The 17,369-nt window shown below is 37.5% G+C and overlaps 1 protein-coding gene across 2 annotated transcripts in view; it reads right to left on the bottom strand.

The window, feature by feature from the left end:
• MED13L (mediator complex subunit 13L) overlaps positions 1-17,369 on the bottom strand; it is a 256,146-nt gene that overhangs the window by 47,959 nt on the left and 190,818 nt on the right. For both annotated transcript variants that reach the window (XM_037511108.2, XM_037511107.2), the window contains exons 5-9: positions 9,469-9,614; positions 7,529-7,720; positions 6,951-7,139; positions 4,811-4,973; positions 2,131-2,235 (exon numbers count right to left, since the gene is read on the bottom strand). In XM_037511108.2, the coding sequence (XP_037367005.1) occupies positions 2,131-2,235; positions 4,811-4,973; positions 6,951-7,139; positions 7,529-7,720; positions 9,469-9,614 (795 nt within the window). The remainder of the gene's footprint in view (positions 1-2,130; positions 2,236-4,810; positions 4,974-6,950; positions 7,140-7,528; positions 7,721-9,468; positions 9,615-17,369) is intronic.

Here is a 17,369-nt window from a genome sequence, read left to right as displayed (position 1 = left end):
ATTATTAAGGCTGTTTCTTAACAGCATCCCCCAAAAGACAAGACTAGAGTACATGTGAGTGTTTGCTTCGGCAGCACATATACTAAAATTAGAGTACATGTGAGCAGTTGGGTCTAGAGTGAATGTCTGAAAGTCAATGGAATGAAATGCATAAGTACAGAAAAGACTGAAAGGTAGAACAATTTGGTGAGGAAACAGAGCATTAACTCCAGGGCAAAACATGTTACTTGTTCACTTACACTTGAGGTAAAAATAATTCAAGGCAGCAAATAAAAATGTTACATAAATCAGCAAAAAGGTTATTTTTCAAAAGTGAAAAAAATCTACAACATGAGATGAAGGCACAAGTTAAATACACTAAAATTTACATCCTATGTACTTGTTAAAGATGGACCAAAACTTGGTTGTGAGCTGTTTAGAAATCAATGTTAATAGGAAAATATTTTTTTGTCACACAATTTACAATGGCCCAGAAACAAAAAGTAGAACAGGAATTCAGTTGGTATATCACACCCATTCTGACGCAAAAGAGTCTCACAGGCTCAGAGAGAAGAACCTTAATGAGCGAATAACTTCATCAAAAACATTCTTGAAAAATCAATCATGAGTTTCATTAGACTGATAGTATCTCCCAACGAGAATCTGACTTCTTAGAGAGAACTTGAATAAAGAGAATTAACTTAAGAGGCAATAGAGAACAGAAAGAAGGTGTCAACGTTGTTGCATAAATGTATACAGACCCCAAAATTTGCTTATATTCTCAGAGGGCATATGGATTCTCTCCCTATGCTGTAGTCAATTCATTTAAGAACTCGGCTCTAAACTAGAGAAATGAATGGCCATCTCCTAAATACACTCATCTCATCTGAACATTTTATAAATACTGAGCAATATCAAATGTCAAAACAGATACCATGGAAGCAAAGCTACCCTAAGTTGCTCATTAAGTGGATAATCATGACCACATGCTCCAACACTCAACTGAGCTGGCAGTGAGGACAAGGGAATATCCTTGAGGAATGTAAAATTTGTGTACAGGAAACATTTTGGGATCCTATACAAACATCAAATGAAAAAACAACAATCTCAGCATTTGACAGATTTTACCAAGTATCTGCCTCAGTCATCAAACCATACCACCACCAGCAAAATAAATTATCTATGAAGGTCTTTTTTATTCAAATTCTATTAACTCAAGCCAAATGTCTAATATTAAAATTGAAAATAATTAAATAAATCATTTAAAGAGCAAGACTGTTTTGTCAAATCAATCCCTTTAGTTTTGAGATAACTGTTGTGGGACTGGTCTCCCCAAAAGGGCCAGGTAAGCTTTTCTTTCTGTGTCCAGAGTAGGCCTCTTGTCAGTGTGGATTGGAACTAAACGTCAAGAAAGTCCCTGTGAGCCTGCAGAAGTCTATTACCACTACTTAAGGGATGCAGATTATTGAATTGAGAAGAGTGAGGTCCCTAAAGGCTGGGAGAAGCTTCTTCCCTTTTCCTGATCAGAGAAGCCATCACTGCTTCCCCTTTAACACTTAGAAGGATGCATCTTGCGGGGAGGTAGAGGTTCTCATCCAGTTGTAAGTTGTAAGTCAGTGAACTTGTCTTCCCTCTCTGGGAATCTCAGAGTAAGGATGAAGTGCTCCCCTCCTTGTTTGTCTTGTGAAGTCTCCCCCTCTTTCTCTTTGATGCCCCAGATCCCTAAACCCAGGATAAATATCTCTGGGCCATTACATTATTCTTCAGAATTTACAGCCATGTAAACTCTCCATGCATATGCTATTAAATTTTGGTGTTTTCACCTACTAATCTGTCTGGCGTTTGCTTGCTCCCCTAGCCTTAGAACACCAAGATGGGTTAGGGGGAATTTCCCCAGGGTTGACACTTCCCTGAAGAAATCTGTTGAAGCAATTTTTTAACATGGCCAGTTGTCTAATAAGATTCATTCTGAGTCCTGACAATAAATTTTTAACATGCACATGTAAGAAAAGACATCTTTTTTTCCCTCTCTACTGAAGGAACATAGTTAAAAGAAAACAAAACAAAATAACAGAGAAGAAATGGTCTGAGACAGTTAGCAAAATGTGCCATCACTCAGCCCACTACTGTTTTGCCCTTTCCATTACCTACCTAGAGCAGGAACAGCTGACTCTTTGGGTTGGATCCACAAAATCCCAAGTAGCAGGACTGTTAGCAGACTCTTCTTCAAGAGTTGGAGTTGACATTTGGCTCCTCCTAAAAAAAAGTTAAAAATGTGACTGGTGTAAACATAAGCTAATATTCATACCTCTAGGGATTGATGTTAAAACTACAAATCATTTTACATAGTAGTGGCATCCTGCTGAGACCATTCAGAGCAACTCAAGGAACTGTAGCTGGGGGGAGTGTTAGGGGAATAACGACTTGTTCTGTGCACTAAAAGAAGCAAGATTCAAAATATTTTAAATTTTGATGTACATTTTAACACGAGCAGTATAGAAAGCAATTAAAACACTCTCTGGCACTATTAATTGTTGCTTAAAATGAGCCACCCGACTTTTGTTAGAAATAACCTAATTTTTTAAAATTCTCTTTTCACAGCACCTATATTAAGTCTGCCCTTAGGCTGTTTAAATCACTCTTAAAACTCCTATATTTACTAGTATTTATGGGCAGCACTCCGTACCTGTAATGTGAACTAAAAAGAAACAAAAATAACTCCTACATAGCGCTGATAATTAATAGCAAAAAGCTAAGTGGATCACTAACCAGAACACTAGGCCATATTTTTGTACTGCTGATTTTGCTATAGTTGATAGTGTTTCAGTGATGGCTCTGCCCAGACTTCTCTTGCTCTCCTCCCTCCCATGCCTTTTTGGGATCTTACAAATGCCATTTGTGTTGCTGATAGAGGGGTTATGGTCCGTTAAGAGATGGCAGAGGTAAAAGGTTAGAGGCAGTTAAAAACGAAGAAGGTAAGTGAAAAGAAAATTAATTTGGAACATGTCTAGGCATTGCAGAATAGAAATGAAAAGATCTCGGCCTCCCCGGTGGCGCAGCGGTTGAGCGCTGGGTTGCGAAGCTGCCCGCAGCCTCTGCAGCGCTGGTTCGATCCCCGGCTGCTCCCCGGCCACCAGAGGAGGGTCCCACATGGCGCGCAGACCTCTCCTGCCACCCGCTGCTCCCCTCAGCAGTGTACTTCGGTCCTTCTGCCTGCTCTGCTCCCCGCTCTGGCTCTGGTGAATTCTCTCACCCTCCTGCGCTTCTGACTGTACCCAGTGCTTGTATAAATAAATAAATAAATCTTTAAAAAAAAAAAAAAGATCTCTATCAATTATTCTAAAGGAAAGTATTGTTTATAAGTGATATGTCTAGAAAATGACATTACTTTTCATTGTAATTATTTTAGATTTTGTCTACTACGTTCTCTTCAGCAGCCCATTCTGGATTTAATTCACCGAGAAATAAATATATAGTATGAATTTGCTCAAAGCTATGTCCAAAGAACATGTTTGAAACTTGAATATAAAACTTTGAACAGTGGTCATTTCAGATACATTTTAATTGACTCCTAAATAAGTGGAGTTCCTAGTACCAAGACAAGAAAGCCCGAATTTTCTGTGTTCCAGAGGAACAAGACTCAGTTGCTTACCTGCATCAGTCAAGGAAGTGGATATCTCAGTTATATCAAAACAGATTTAAAAATATGCCAAATGTTTACATAAACCTTGGTAAATGGACTAGCATTTACTGACTATTATGGCATTACCACCACACAATGAATTATCTGTTAAGAACCAGTTCTTCCCTTTTTTCCAAAAACATGTGAAGGAAGGAAGGAGGGCAGGAAGGCAGGAAGGGAGAGCGGAGATTAAAGGAAAGGAAAGAAGAAAGGGATGGGGGAGAAAGACAAGTGCGAGGAAGGGAAAATGGGGGAGAGGGAGGAAGCAAAGCAAATGAAGAGAAGAAAAATACTGGGTGGTCAGAAAAATCATGATGCATTTTTGCATAGAAAACATAGAAAAAACACGTGATGACTTTTCCAATAACCCGATATATAATTTCACAAAACAACCAACTGAAACACAACAGCTAGTTAATATTCCTTTAGTTGTCATCCGTTCATTTCAGAAATGCATTGTTAATTAAAACATAAGATCAATGTATAATACAAAGTATAGCAAAGAAAGTTGTTTTCTATTGTAAACAGGAAGCATTCATAAACTGGTATTGAAAAGAAAGCCAAATTCACAGATCACTGTTCTGACAGAGAGAATCGCCAAGCCATCAGTGCTAAAACAAAAGTCAGATGAATGAATACCATGCTAATCTTGAGATGATCAGGATCTTCAAAAATCCTAGATGATCAAGTGAAGAATCTTTAATATTTTTGTTTTGAATCTTATCCTCTACTTTCAAAAAGATGAAATACCAATCCAACGCCTGTCAGGATGGTCACACAATATGCAGCATGACTGGCCCTCTTCATGTGTGTAATAATCTCAGAGATGGTTCCTGAACCATGACTCAGTCATAAAGCATAAAACATATTTGGTGGGGCTTCCCTGGTGGTGCAAGGGCTTAAGTCTCAGCACTATGAAGCGATCTGTAGCCATTGCAGCACGAGTTCGATCCCCAACCAGGGAGCTACCCATATGGCGCAAGCAGACCTCTCTTGTTTTGCCCACTGCTCCCTTCAGCCGTGTATTTCAGTCAGTCTACCTGTTCTGTTCCGCACTGTCTTTGCTGAATCCTCTTACCTCCCGCACCTCTGCCCTGTATCCCAGTTCTTGTATGCATAAATAAATCTTTAAAAAAATAAAAAACATACTTGGACTGGGTTCTGTTGAGGATGCATTCCTTCCAGACTCGATGGACCATATGATTGTGGAGTTTTGGAGGAATTTTTCCCGATCTCTTTGGACTGTGCATAGTTATCCCCCCGTCTTGGGAACCTAGGTGGCTGACAGCACTCTGCAGACCTCCACTCTCACCTGTAACAAAGATGATTTGGAATGTCAGAGTTTTCTGAAAAGGTCTTCCAGTGCACAGACTGCTTCATATTTTACATAAAAATTTTAAATGCTGAGACTCCTATTCATGTAGCTTTGCTGCTATTCCCATGGCAATAACACTTTATGTAGCTATGAGGATAATTTGGTGAGAACAGCTTTTTTTCTGGCACTTTTATGATTATGTTCTTCCTAAAACAGTTAATCACATCAACCCTCACAAACCCTCAAGAATATACCTATACAGAGGCATTCTTACTTCACAGATATTTGAGACAACCCATCACAATATGAAAGATGTAAATATGCATGGATTGTTTTTGATTTTTTAAGTTCCAATGCAGTAAATTTCTAAGCAGACAAGCCAGCAGAGGGAGCTTCATGTTCACTGAGCTGAATGGTTGTGTAATAACTGCACGCAGTGCCCTGAGTAAGAGGAAGAACTTAATGGCAAAGCTTTTAACAAGGTCAAATTTCAAATCTGTGTGTGGAACTGTTTGTGTTTATGCCTGACTCTACTTAAAAAAGCTTAGTACTAAAACACTGAAAGTCGTTCTCAACATTCTATGTCAGGGGATTAAAAACTCCAGGTTTCTCTCTAATAACGCCACTCAGTTCTCCCAACTACAGTTGCTATGTAATCTATTTATTTCTATTATGTCCATTGTGATTGCTGATAATGCTGGTTATTGGTTACATTTTAAGTATTTTACTATTTCTATCTTGTACAAGGCAAATAGTGGGGTCAATTTCCAGTTTTAAATTCTGATTCAAATTTTTTAAATCGATTTAATAAATATATTGTAGGTTTTACTCTCAGCAGAATGCAAAACATCTTGACAGCAATAGTCAATTCTTAAGCACCGTGAAAACTTCTTCTTTCATCTGAAAAAGAAACAAGCAGCCTACAGCACAAACTAATATTCTTGGTATCAATGCAACACAACCAGTATATGAAATGGATGGTTAAGGCTGAGTTTTTAAAAAGAGAATGAAAACACCAACCCCAAATGCTTACATTTTAGGAACTAACGCTTTCTTCTTCCCCAAAAAAGTACTGTTATATTACAAATAAATATATTAAAGCAGACAAGAAATTTGGTCTTTCCTTGTTACCTTTCTTTTCATCTTGAAAGTTCCCTGATTTGGTTCAGGGTGCAAAATAATTCATTTCGACTTTACAATGGGTTTTCAAATGCCTATTATAAAAGGTGTCAAAGTGAAGAAACAAACAGCAACAGATAATGTAGTCCTTCACACCCAAACACCCCCTAGTACAGAAAGGGACTGTGTACTGTATGCCCATGGTATCCAAAGAGAATAGTTTCTGACACAAAAAGGAGGTGAGGAAGGGGAGAGCAATAAGCCAGTCTTTTGTGATTAAAGTTGGGTTAATGCTTTTTAGTAGCTGTTAATGATTAAACTAAAATGTAAGTGATATTTGAAATAGACTTAAATGAAAGATGTACTCCGTGCTATTAAATATATATGGAACGCTGTTGGCCACGGTTATTGCCATAAGCAGAAGAGGCAAGCTGATCTACCTATCCACAGGAGGCATGAGTGATTTCACCAAAACTGGTTAGCCCTTCCAAATCCCCTGCTAACCTAGGATTCTTGGCCATTTTAGGGGCAAACTATATCTTGTCTTCAGACTCTGTGTGTGTGTGTGTGAATGTGGTGGTAGAAGTGTAAAGGTGTCTATAAAGAGGCAGGTAAGCATGCAAAACTTAAGAAACAATTTAAACTGTTTAAGTATGGGCAAGATTAAAATTCTAAAGCATATAACTTGTTTGTTTAAATTTTTCCCTCCCCATTTTGCAAAATTTCCATGTTTTTCTAAACTTAATCTCTTCTACCTGAAATTCCTTACTGTGAGTTTGCACACCAGTTCTGTGGCAAGGGAACTACAGGACTTTCTGGAATCCCTTCCATCTAGAACATCCCTGTTGCACTCACCTATGACAGCCTGTTCTGGAGAGGTGGGAGGGGTAAGAGGCATTCCACAGTTACTTGGGTCCTTCACACTACCAAGTCCCTGCTGCCCAACTGAAATGTGGCCTCCAGCACTGGCAACGCTCTGAGGAACTGGGATGTCATTCTGAGAGATCAAAACAAAAGCTGAGGGGTAAACCATCCGAACACCACCTGTAAGGAAAGAGAGCAAGGAGAAAAGTGGGCTTAAGAAAAAGTTCCCAAAAGACTGCTGACTTGATTATCCAGTGGTCACAGTCAAAGCTTAATCAGGAAAATGAGATGCTCACTGAGCACTGCCAAAAGTGACAGGTTCCTTCTCTTATGAGTTAATAGCTGTTGAAACATGTGTCCCAACATTATGATAATAGCATTTGTAATACAGAGACCACTGGTGCTTCAGGCAAGTTAACTGCTCAGCATATACCACTGTGTCAAGAGAATAAAAAAAAGATGGGAAAATTATGGAGGTTATTTTTGATGAATCCGAATGATTATCTTTTTAAATTAAGGAAGATAAAGAAGATAGAATAAAGCTCTTCAGGCAAAATATTTTCTCTTACCAACAATTACTTCAACTGCCACGGGGAAATCATCATCATATCCCAACTCCTCCTCTTCTTTCAATTCTTTCTTTTTCAGCACCATTGGGTAGAAATACTGCCATTCCTCGATCAGCTTACGGGTAGCTGGGTCTGACATCTTATATGCTTGGCCTGTTAGCGTGCCATTTAAGCCATAAGGACTTACCAGTACTAAGTGGGGAGGAAAAACATGTTACAGATTACAGTGATCATTCTCACTTACATGTAACACTACATATTTGGTAATTTTAAGTTAAAGTACTTAACAGAAATACTTATACCCCCAAACTGCCTAAAATTTGAACACTCTTGCTATGGCTTCTGAGACTTCCTAAATATCTGGATAATTAAGAAATAATCTATAAATAATACCTTCAGAAGCAGAAAATCTTAATGCAACAAGCCAGAAACATAATGCTTTGTTATAATTTCAGTTTTTGCTATTTTGGAGGTCTGCTGATGAAACAATTCTTTTAAATTAAATTTATTTCACTCAAAGTTATGGATTTGAAGTATTTCTATCTTTCTATATCTTACCGTGATTTTCATCTTCACTGATCTGGACACAAAGTGCATAGTACTGTGTATAACCCAACCAGTTCTTAGCCTGGGGTTATTTTCAACTATCTGAATAACACTTGTCTATGAAAAAGGTCATTTTTTCTTAACCCAAATTTTTAAAAAATTTCAGCATAGTCATAGAGGGGATGTTACTTTCTCTTTTTTTGGTGGCCTTCGTTTCTTTTTGAGAGCCAGATGTCAAGTCATATCAATCAAGACAGAGAAGCTGCTATGCCTCAATGATCCAAATGGAACAAAAACACTGTCTCCAACTAACACCATTCATCAAAGGCAATTTTCCTGCTTTAGCAGTTCTAGGAAATTCCCACATCAGTATGGCTAATTATGTTACTATTAGGATATCATTATCTGCAGGCCAGCATCTACCCTAAAAAGATAGCTCTTCCACACTAATCATGGAAATAAGCAAGATAATGCCCCACAAAAGTCTTCTATGACTTGAGAGCTTTCAGTAACAGCCAGTAAAATTTAAAATAAGGGGTCTATAAGGACTTGGTGTTCCTAACATCTTTCCCCAAGTAGAAGGTTAATTCCATCTCCTAATGTCTAGCAATTCGTTCTGTTATTATTATAAATAAATGCTTTTATTTTGAGTGATAAAGTTTAGGAGGAAGTCAGATGGTCCTCAGGACTTTCATATTCAAAGAAATAAGGTACTTAAATAATTCTGACAATCCGTAATGCATACATGCTGTAAACTCCTAAGCATGCAGTTTGAGAACTGGGTTGTTTTAAATTTTATTTTAGTTCATACATGAAATACCCAAAATTACAGCATGGTAAATTTCATAGTTTAAATTGTGTTGCAAGATGGGGGGAATAAGTAGGTAATAATTATAATCACAGAACAATGCAAACCTGTCATTTATAAGATTTGTCCATTACTCACTGGATTATATTTTTTCAAATACTTATTGACCTTGCTTTGTTCTGAAGGAAATTTCATCACTTTATCCCCTCAATATTACTTCACAGAAGACCATGTTTATATATGACGTTTTCAGGAAAAAAAAAAAAAAAAAGTGAGCTATTACTACTCAACTGTGAAATAGTGGCCTTTCCTTTCTTCTTCAGATACTGACTCTTAGCTTAGCTATGGACTATGGTGGGCGACTATGGGTGTCTTAGTGATAGGTATGACGTGGCAACAACATCTGAAGGAATTGATCCTATACCTCTAAATCATGTACAGTGTTATAAACCAATGTTACCTGAATAAAAATAATAAAATGTCCATTTAAGACAGCATCTCATTCTGCAAAACCTTAGTGGGCAAGGCTGCTGGCTATCCACTTGGTGGAAGAGGGTGCAGAGCAAGGAGATCACCATTTACCTACCTTGAAATGGTGCAGGTGAAGACTGAGCCATGTGTATATGCTCTTCATTGATCAAATAAATTGGCTGGTGTTGAGCAATCTCCACACTTGTGCATACATTACTTTCCCCATGAAGAAAGAATGTGAAAGCGCAGGACAAATGCTCACTAAAAAATAAAAAAACAAAACCGAGAAGCTCAATTTCACATTTTGTTAGGAAACATTTTGTATACTACAAACAAACTACAGAAGAGATAAACCATTACTTTATTACCCATCCAGCAAGGCTTGTCCCTGATTGTTAACAACAAACTTCTACTTGAATTTGAACAAATAATATGATAATAACTTGTTAAGAAACTAAATTAAAGCTGTCAGATAAATCTGAAACACTAGTTATGCTGCAATGTGAAATGTTGAAAGCAATAGTTGAGAATGCTTCCTGCTTCAATTGCACCAAGTTTCCTATGCTGACTATAAATTCAAAAGGACAAAGAATCATAGCATTTTTCCACTTGTTCTCATGTACTAGTTTGAAGTGGTTTTTAACTGATTCTAAGGACATTGATAAAATAGTTTTGTTTATCTTTGGTATGACAGAACAGTAACATCAAATTTACAAGCTTACAGCGTTACAATAAGGTTAAAACTATTGACCTAAAAATAGCAATTAAGACACTGATGTGTATTCCCAATACACAACTGCTAAGGTAATGCAAGTCTCTGGGGAGACTGGTAATCTACTCTATTTAATTTTCACAATGTACTTGTGACCACAAAATGTTTGTAAACATTTCACTTTTCTGTTTTCTAAACAATTCGTTAAAAATTGATAAAAACTATGAGTCTTGGAAAAAATAATTTCAAATTTACTATAATGGTGCATTCAAATTAATTAAACTTTGGTCCTAAATTAACCATAACATCTTTATTTAGCAAGATAACTCTTAAGAATGATGAATTGGGCCTCTCTGGTGGTGCAGGTGGTTGAGCCCAGGGCCATGAAGCTGTCCACAGCCTCTGCAGCGCAAGTTCAATCCTGGCCAGCTGGGGAGATAACCCACATGGCGCAGCAGACCTCTCCTGTCTTGCCTGCTGCTCCCCTCAGCAGTGTACTTCAGAACTTCTGCCTGTTCCTGCTCTCTGTCTGGTGAATTCTCTCACCTTCCCACACCTCTGGCTTGTACCCCAGTGCTTGTATAAATAAATCTTAAATAAATAAATAAATAAATAAAATATATAAAGAGAAAAATTTAACAAGATTTGAAAAACAGCAAGTTATAGGGGAAATATAAGTGAAGCCACCAGAAACTGCATCATTTGTGGTAAGTTACTTCACCTTTGTTATCATAGTTTCTCATATGTAAACTCCTTCTTTAGTACAAGGTGCTAACGACCCTCCCCATCACGGAGTTCTGATGCAGGAGGTCCCTGGTGGGCCCTAAGAAGATGCACCTGTGCCAGCTCCCAAGTGCTGCTGCTCTACTCCTACAGCAAGAACCACACCTTAAGAACCAATGAGCCTGATGGCGCCTAAATCCCTTTTCCATTACAAACTTCTATTTTTTTCTAAGAATACATAAAATAAGAGGGCAGGGATGACGATATTGACAGCAGAAAGTAGAAATTTCCCTTTGGCTTAGCTATAACTCATCTAATACTTTTATCTCACAGATAAAACTATCATATAGTCATGTACTATGCCAGTGCTTGTAATAGTTAAGTGAAAAAAGTCAAAATATCCATCATAAAGGACTGGTTAACTAAATCATGATAGAGCCCTACAAATTAACTCTGTACAACCACTTAAAAAATAATTAACACACTGATATGGGAAAACCTCCAACATAAACTCATAAACATTAAGGGGGAAAACCAAAGTACAGAGCAGTGTAAATAATACACTCTCATTTGTATAAAAATGGGAAAGGGGGCGATATATGCACATATAATTTGCTTACATTGGCATAAAATTTCTCTGGATGGGTACACTCTTAAAAACCTAATAATCTTGGCTGCCTTCAGGGAATGAAGGGGTATAACTGGGGGAGAAACAGAGAATTCATAATATAGTCTTTTATACTTTCTGAACATGGGGCCATATGTCACATAGAAAGTAATGGAGACAAGATCTGAAAGAAGCCCCTGCGTCCTATCTTTGTGCACAGTGCTTGTTGGCCCAACGAGGAGGGCACTAGAGGAATCCATGGTATTTCATCTTGTCATATTTGGCTCTTGGTTGAAGCCTGCTGAGATCATCTTTGATTCTGATTCTGTTATCCAATACACTAGCTATTTGATGGGCAAGCCGTCAACATCTTTATTCATGTCATTGCTAAAAATGGTGAAAAAGAGTACACGGAGGGTAGAAAAAGAATCCTGTGTCATCTTATCAGATAATTCCCAAGTTAAAATTCCCCAGGGTGCTGCCATCCACATGCTATGTCTTGTCTAGGAAGGATAATCGAAAAAATATGTCAAACACATTGATAAAATGCAGATATATAATAACTATCATATTTCTCTGAACTAGAAACCTGCCTAAAAATAAAATTTAGGTACTTGAGATTTCAGCACCCCTCATTTCACCATTGAAAAAATAGGACTAAAATATCTGGTTTGCCAATGCTATTCTTAGACACACAACTGGAATTAGACTTGAGATTTAATTTCTTTCCTAAAGCGAGCTTGTCTATAAATGGGGATACTGATTTATGGCCGTATTAATTTATATTTTTATATAGGCAAAATGAGTTCAGATTTGTGAATGAACACTAAAAACAAAGGGCTGTATATAGACCATCACAGATACATTATGTAATACAATGCTTCTCGGCGTTAGTTAGGAGGTAAAGTTACAAGCTCCAGACCTGTTTGTGTCTCTCCTCACCCCTCACCCACTTTTATGTGAATCTTTAATCACTCAATTCCATCTATTTCATGTCATTTTTCATCATCTGAGAATTGAAAAGGGCTTTAGAGATCATCAAATTTGATGCATTTCTAATTCATTGTGGGGGGGGAGACTCTTCAAAAGTATGTGAGGAGAGGGAGGATGGAACATTTAAACTGGGACTTGAATCTAGAAGAGAAAATTAGATGTGCAAAGGCACTGAGATGGAGAGTCTGGCATCTTAAAAAAATTTTAAAAGAGGCAATATGGCCACATCATTGTGAAAATGAAGACAACTAGCATAAAATAAAATTAAAAGATAGGCAGAAAATGAACAAATTGTACCTATGGAAAAGGCAAAGATTATCCAAGTGACTGAAAAAATAAAGTTTTCTTTATATACTGTTCACAAAAGAGACACAAAATAAAGCACACCATAAGAATGACAGAGAAGGCAGAAAACGAGATCCCAGGTTAATGTGAATATAAATAAAGCTGGTATATAAATAACAAATAAAAACACTATTTTTAAAACTTACATTCATCATTACATAATAATAAACAGAGGAATTCAACAAGAAATTTAGATCATCTTTAATGTGTATGTACACAGCTATATGGCATGCAATTCAGACACATAAAAAAGGTTGGTAGAATTACAAGGAGAAACTGACATCTGCAATTAATAAAGATTTTAAATCTTTTTCTTAGTATTTAATAGAATAAGCAAATTATTAAGAATACAAAAAAAAAAAAAACCCACCCAGGAATGACCAAAAAATATGAACTTCAACATGTATGTTTGGTTTTCCAGAAATAATCTATTCTCTTTCCAAGACACCTGGAAACGTGCAAAAAATGTACTGGGTACAGGACACATACAAAACAAGTCCTAAATTCCAAAAAAACTAATACCACACAGACTACATGCACATTTTTTAATCAAAGCACAACTTAGCTAGAAATCAGATTTTTTTTAAAGGTTAAAATAAAATTCCTTTGTTTGGAAACTTACAATGCACTCTCTAAATAAACCATGGGTTCTAGAGGATATCATAATAGAGATCACAAAATATTTAAAGTTAAATGACAACAAACTAATACATGTCAAAATCTGAGGGAAATAGCACTGAGAGAATAATTTACATCCGTATGTGCCCAGGATAATGTCTTAAAATAAATGAGAACAACATTCAAATCAAGAAGTTGAGGGAAAAAACAAAAAGTAAACTCAATGAAAACAAAGGATAAAAAGCACATTATTACTAAAAATTTAAAATGCAATAGAAAGGATTAACAATATCAAAATGTGTTCCTCGAGCAGACTGAGACAACACAGATCACACAGCGTGCTGATTTGAGGAGGGACGTGGGAATGTGCCAGGGCAAGGAGGGAGGAACACGAAACAACTCTGGGAAACAAAAAGAGGAAGTAACTGCAGATAAAGTAGAAACATTTTTAATGACAAAGCTTTATGCCAATAAATATACAACACGTGAAATAGATACTTCTATAAAAATAGAAGGTTCAGAAAACATTTTGAAAAAAATAACTATGAGGAATAATCTATGTATTCAATTGTTTCAACAGGCAATAAACAAGGAAAAGTCTCCCTACCCTTTCTAATGCACAACTTTGATAGCAAATTTCTTGAAGAGTTACTTAAAAAAAGAGAACGTCATCACCTACCAATTTAAGACATGAACAAAGATGCAAAAATACTAAATTAAATAACAGAATTCAGAAAAGATCCATGTATGTATAATACAACCAAGTGGGGTTTATTTTGGAATACAAGATTGAGTTAATATAAGCACATTATCAGATGATAAAGAACAATCAAATCCATCTCAAAATAGAAAAAGGGTAATTACAACTCAAAGGATCCAATGATCATTATTTTTAAAGTAAACTCTTGCAAATGGGAAGCTGAAGGAACTATCTAACTTCAACAGATAAAACGATTATATTGCGTAGTATTTAAATTTAGAAAGACCCTCACCTCCTTTTTAAAAAAGCAACAAGACAAGCATGACCTTATACACAACATTGGTCCCCGCAACTGAAGACAATGCAATAAAACAAGAAAAGGGTATAAAAACTCCCAAGAAAAGGTAGCATTATCTTTATCTGCAGATCACATAATTCTTAGATTTTTCTATACAAACAAGATAGACTAACACAACTAGCAAGAGAACAAGGAGTGTGCAAGACTGGTAGATACGAGATCAACAGCAGCTGTGCCCTACATACCATTTAGAAAATATAGTGGGGGAAAAAATGGCATGGGAAATAGCAAGGAAAGCTGAAAGGGACCTAGAAAATAAATTAGTAAAAGACATGTTAGACATCTACGGAAAAATCTACAGATCATTTGGTTTAAAAAATAAAAAGGAAGACATAAACCCTTTTTAAAGAGGCATCATATTCTTGGATGTGATATCAGTATCATAAAGATTACAACCCTCCCCAAATTGATCTGTAAATTCAATGCAATTTCAACCAGTATGACAGTAGGTTGTTGACAAGCAGATTCTAAAATTAATATAGAAGAACAGAGTAAAAAATAGCCAATGTGCTCTTGAAAAAGAACAAAGGAAGAGACCTAACCTACCAGTATCAATATTTATTATTAAATCACAGTAATGACAATAGTAGTAATAACTTGAGGACAAAAGCGATGAAACAGAACAGGGAACTCCAGCAGCTCCCCATCTCAAAGAGAGGGAAAAAGAGGAAGGAGAAGGAGAGGGAGAAGAATTAAGGAGCTAGAGGGGCCTCCCCGGTGGCGCAGCGGTTGAGCGCTGGGTTGCGAAGCTGCCCGCGGCCTCTGCAGGGCCGGTTCGATCCCCGGCCACAGGAGGAGGGTCCCACATGGTGCGCAGACCTCTCCTGCCACCCGCTGCTCCCCTCAGCAGTGTACTTCAGTCCTTCTGCCTGCTCTGCTCCCCGCTCTGGCTCTGGTGAATTCTCTCACCCTCCTGCGCTTCTGACTGTACCCAGTGCATGTATAAACAAAAAACAAAACAAACAAATATAATAAATAAATAAAAACATGCCTCTATTAAAAAAAAAAAAAAGAATTAAGGAGCTAGAGAGGGTAACAGGGTAATCCCCAGGGAAAGGGAAGGTTCAGATTCCCTGTCCCACCCAAGGGTGACGCTGGGCAGACAGGTGAAGCTAGAAAAGACTGAGAGAAGGACTGAGGGAAGAGAGAAGACCTGGCTGAGGAGAGCAGAGAAGATGGAGATCAAGGAGGAGATCTGGAGGAGACACACGCAACAGAGACATGTGAAGAAGCTGCACTTGTTTCTCAGCTTAGAACTGTGCTGCAAACTTGGCGGACATGGAAGAAGACACTTGAAAGAAACAGAGATGTGGGTGAAAGACCTGCCGGGAGGCTGACAATGGTGTCCTTTATTGTGACTTGGGTCTTGATTTTGCTCTTTTCCTTCCAGACTCGCCTGGCCACTCTGCCCCTTTCCTGTGGGTCTCACCAGGAGGGGCCTCAGCCTTGTGGCAGCTTTTGGGCCTCGGTGACCCCACTTTGGGCTGACCCTGTCTGGCTGGGCATTTACCCTCAAGGGAATGGGGAACTTTGGGTGCTTCACGTGTAAATTATTTCAACTATTTTCTTTCTCTTCTCTTTATGGCACCCTGACAGTCTCTCTATTGCACACTAATTGTATTAAAGTTCCTTTTTATTAGGTCTTAGGCTCTAGAGTACCTTTTGTCTTGATGTGGCAGGTGGCAGAACCTATTGAGAGTGTGCAGGTTTAGGGATCCCAGCATCCCCTAACCCTATCCACTAACAAGACCATGAGGTGGAAGCAGTTGTTTTTGGAGTGTGACCATGTATATGTTGAATCTATAACTTTATGTTTTTATTTTATCTATAACTTTGTCTCAGGGGTTTAACTGAGTTTTCTTTTTAGAAATCACATTCAAGGATGTAATTATAGTGCTGGAAAGCATTCATATTAAGGACTACAGACTTTTTTCTATAGCTTTAGCATTTGTCACTTGTTTTTATTAAATTTTCAACATGTGAGGGTGTTAATGAATAAAAATAAAATAAAAGCTAGATAATTATTTTATGACTAATAAACACCTGGGCTTACGTTACATCTGGAATTTATTTACAAGAATGACATTTTAAGTGCCCTATACAAACACTATTGATAAGAAATCACTATCGTAATTTATTAAACTATTTTCAAAATAAGAAAATCTTATTTCAAGTACATATTATGACTCAAGGAGGCTTATTCAAGCTTCAAATCCTTGGAAGTGGCCTCTCCACCTCCCCCTTCGCTTTCCTCTTCTCTTTTCTTCCTCTTTCTCCTTCCCGCCCCTTCTTTCATTCTTTCTCTTAGTCTCTTCCCTTTCTACCTTCCTCTCTCTCCACTCACTCTCTGGGTGCTTTATTATATCCTACCCATGCTATAAGTAGATCTCAAAACACTTCACCACATATTCGCGACTCTACTCTAAGCTTCAAAGATCTAATTTTTTCCAGAATTAAACTGAGAGAGAAGCCATCAAAATATTTCGTTTCCAAGTAGCCCCTGGGTAAAGATGGCAATGTCTTATTATGAGCAGTCAAAGCAATTCACTCTGCCTTCACCTTGGAGCTTTCCTAGACATTTGGGTTTTAAGCAACACATTTATATTTCTCTAAACTAGGAATGATTATATATATGGAAATTGCACATAAACTTATTTCCCCCTGGCAATCAGTGTAAGAAGAATGCTAAAACTAAGCGTCCTACATTAGCACTGGTATACTATCACTCCACAACTCTACCTTACTTGACACACTGCTCAAGAATGAACACTTACTGCGCGGCAAGGCCACTTCATGTCTGTTTCTGCTCATGTAATTCTTTGGTTGAAATAAACTTTCCCTATTCTTCACCTAAATTCTACTATTCTTTTCCAAGAAATCATCTTTTAAGTCCCAGAACAGGGGCTATGTACTCCTGTACTTCACTGGGTACATCTCAGTCAGAGCACCCCAATGTTTAA

This window comes from Talpa occidentalis, unplaced genomic scaffold, assembly GCF_014898055.3.
Source record: "Talpa occidentalis isolate TD23 unplaced genomic scaffold, MPIMG_talOcc4v2.1 talOcc4.14, whole genome shotgun sequence".
Lineage (NCBI taxonomy): Eukaryota > Metazoa > Chordata > Mammalia > Eulipotyphla > Talpidae > Talpa > Talpa occidentalis.
Note: the sequence above shows the minus strand (reverse complement) of the source record. Positions and strands in the feature narration are given on the sequence as shown.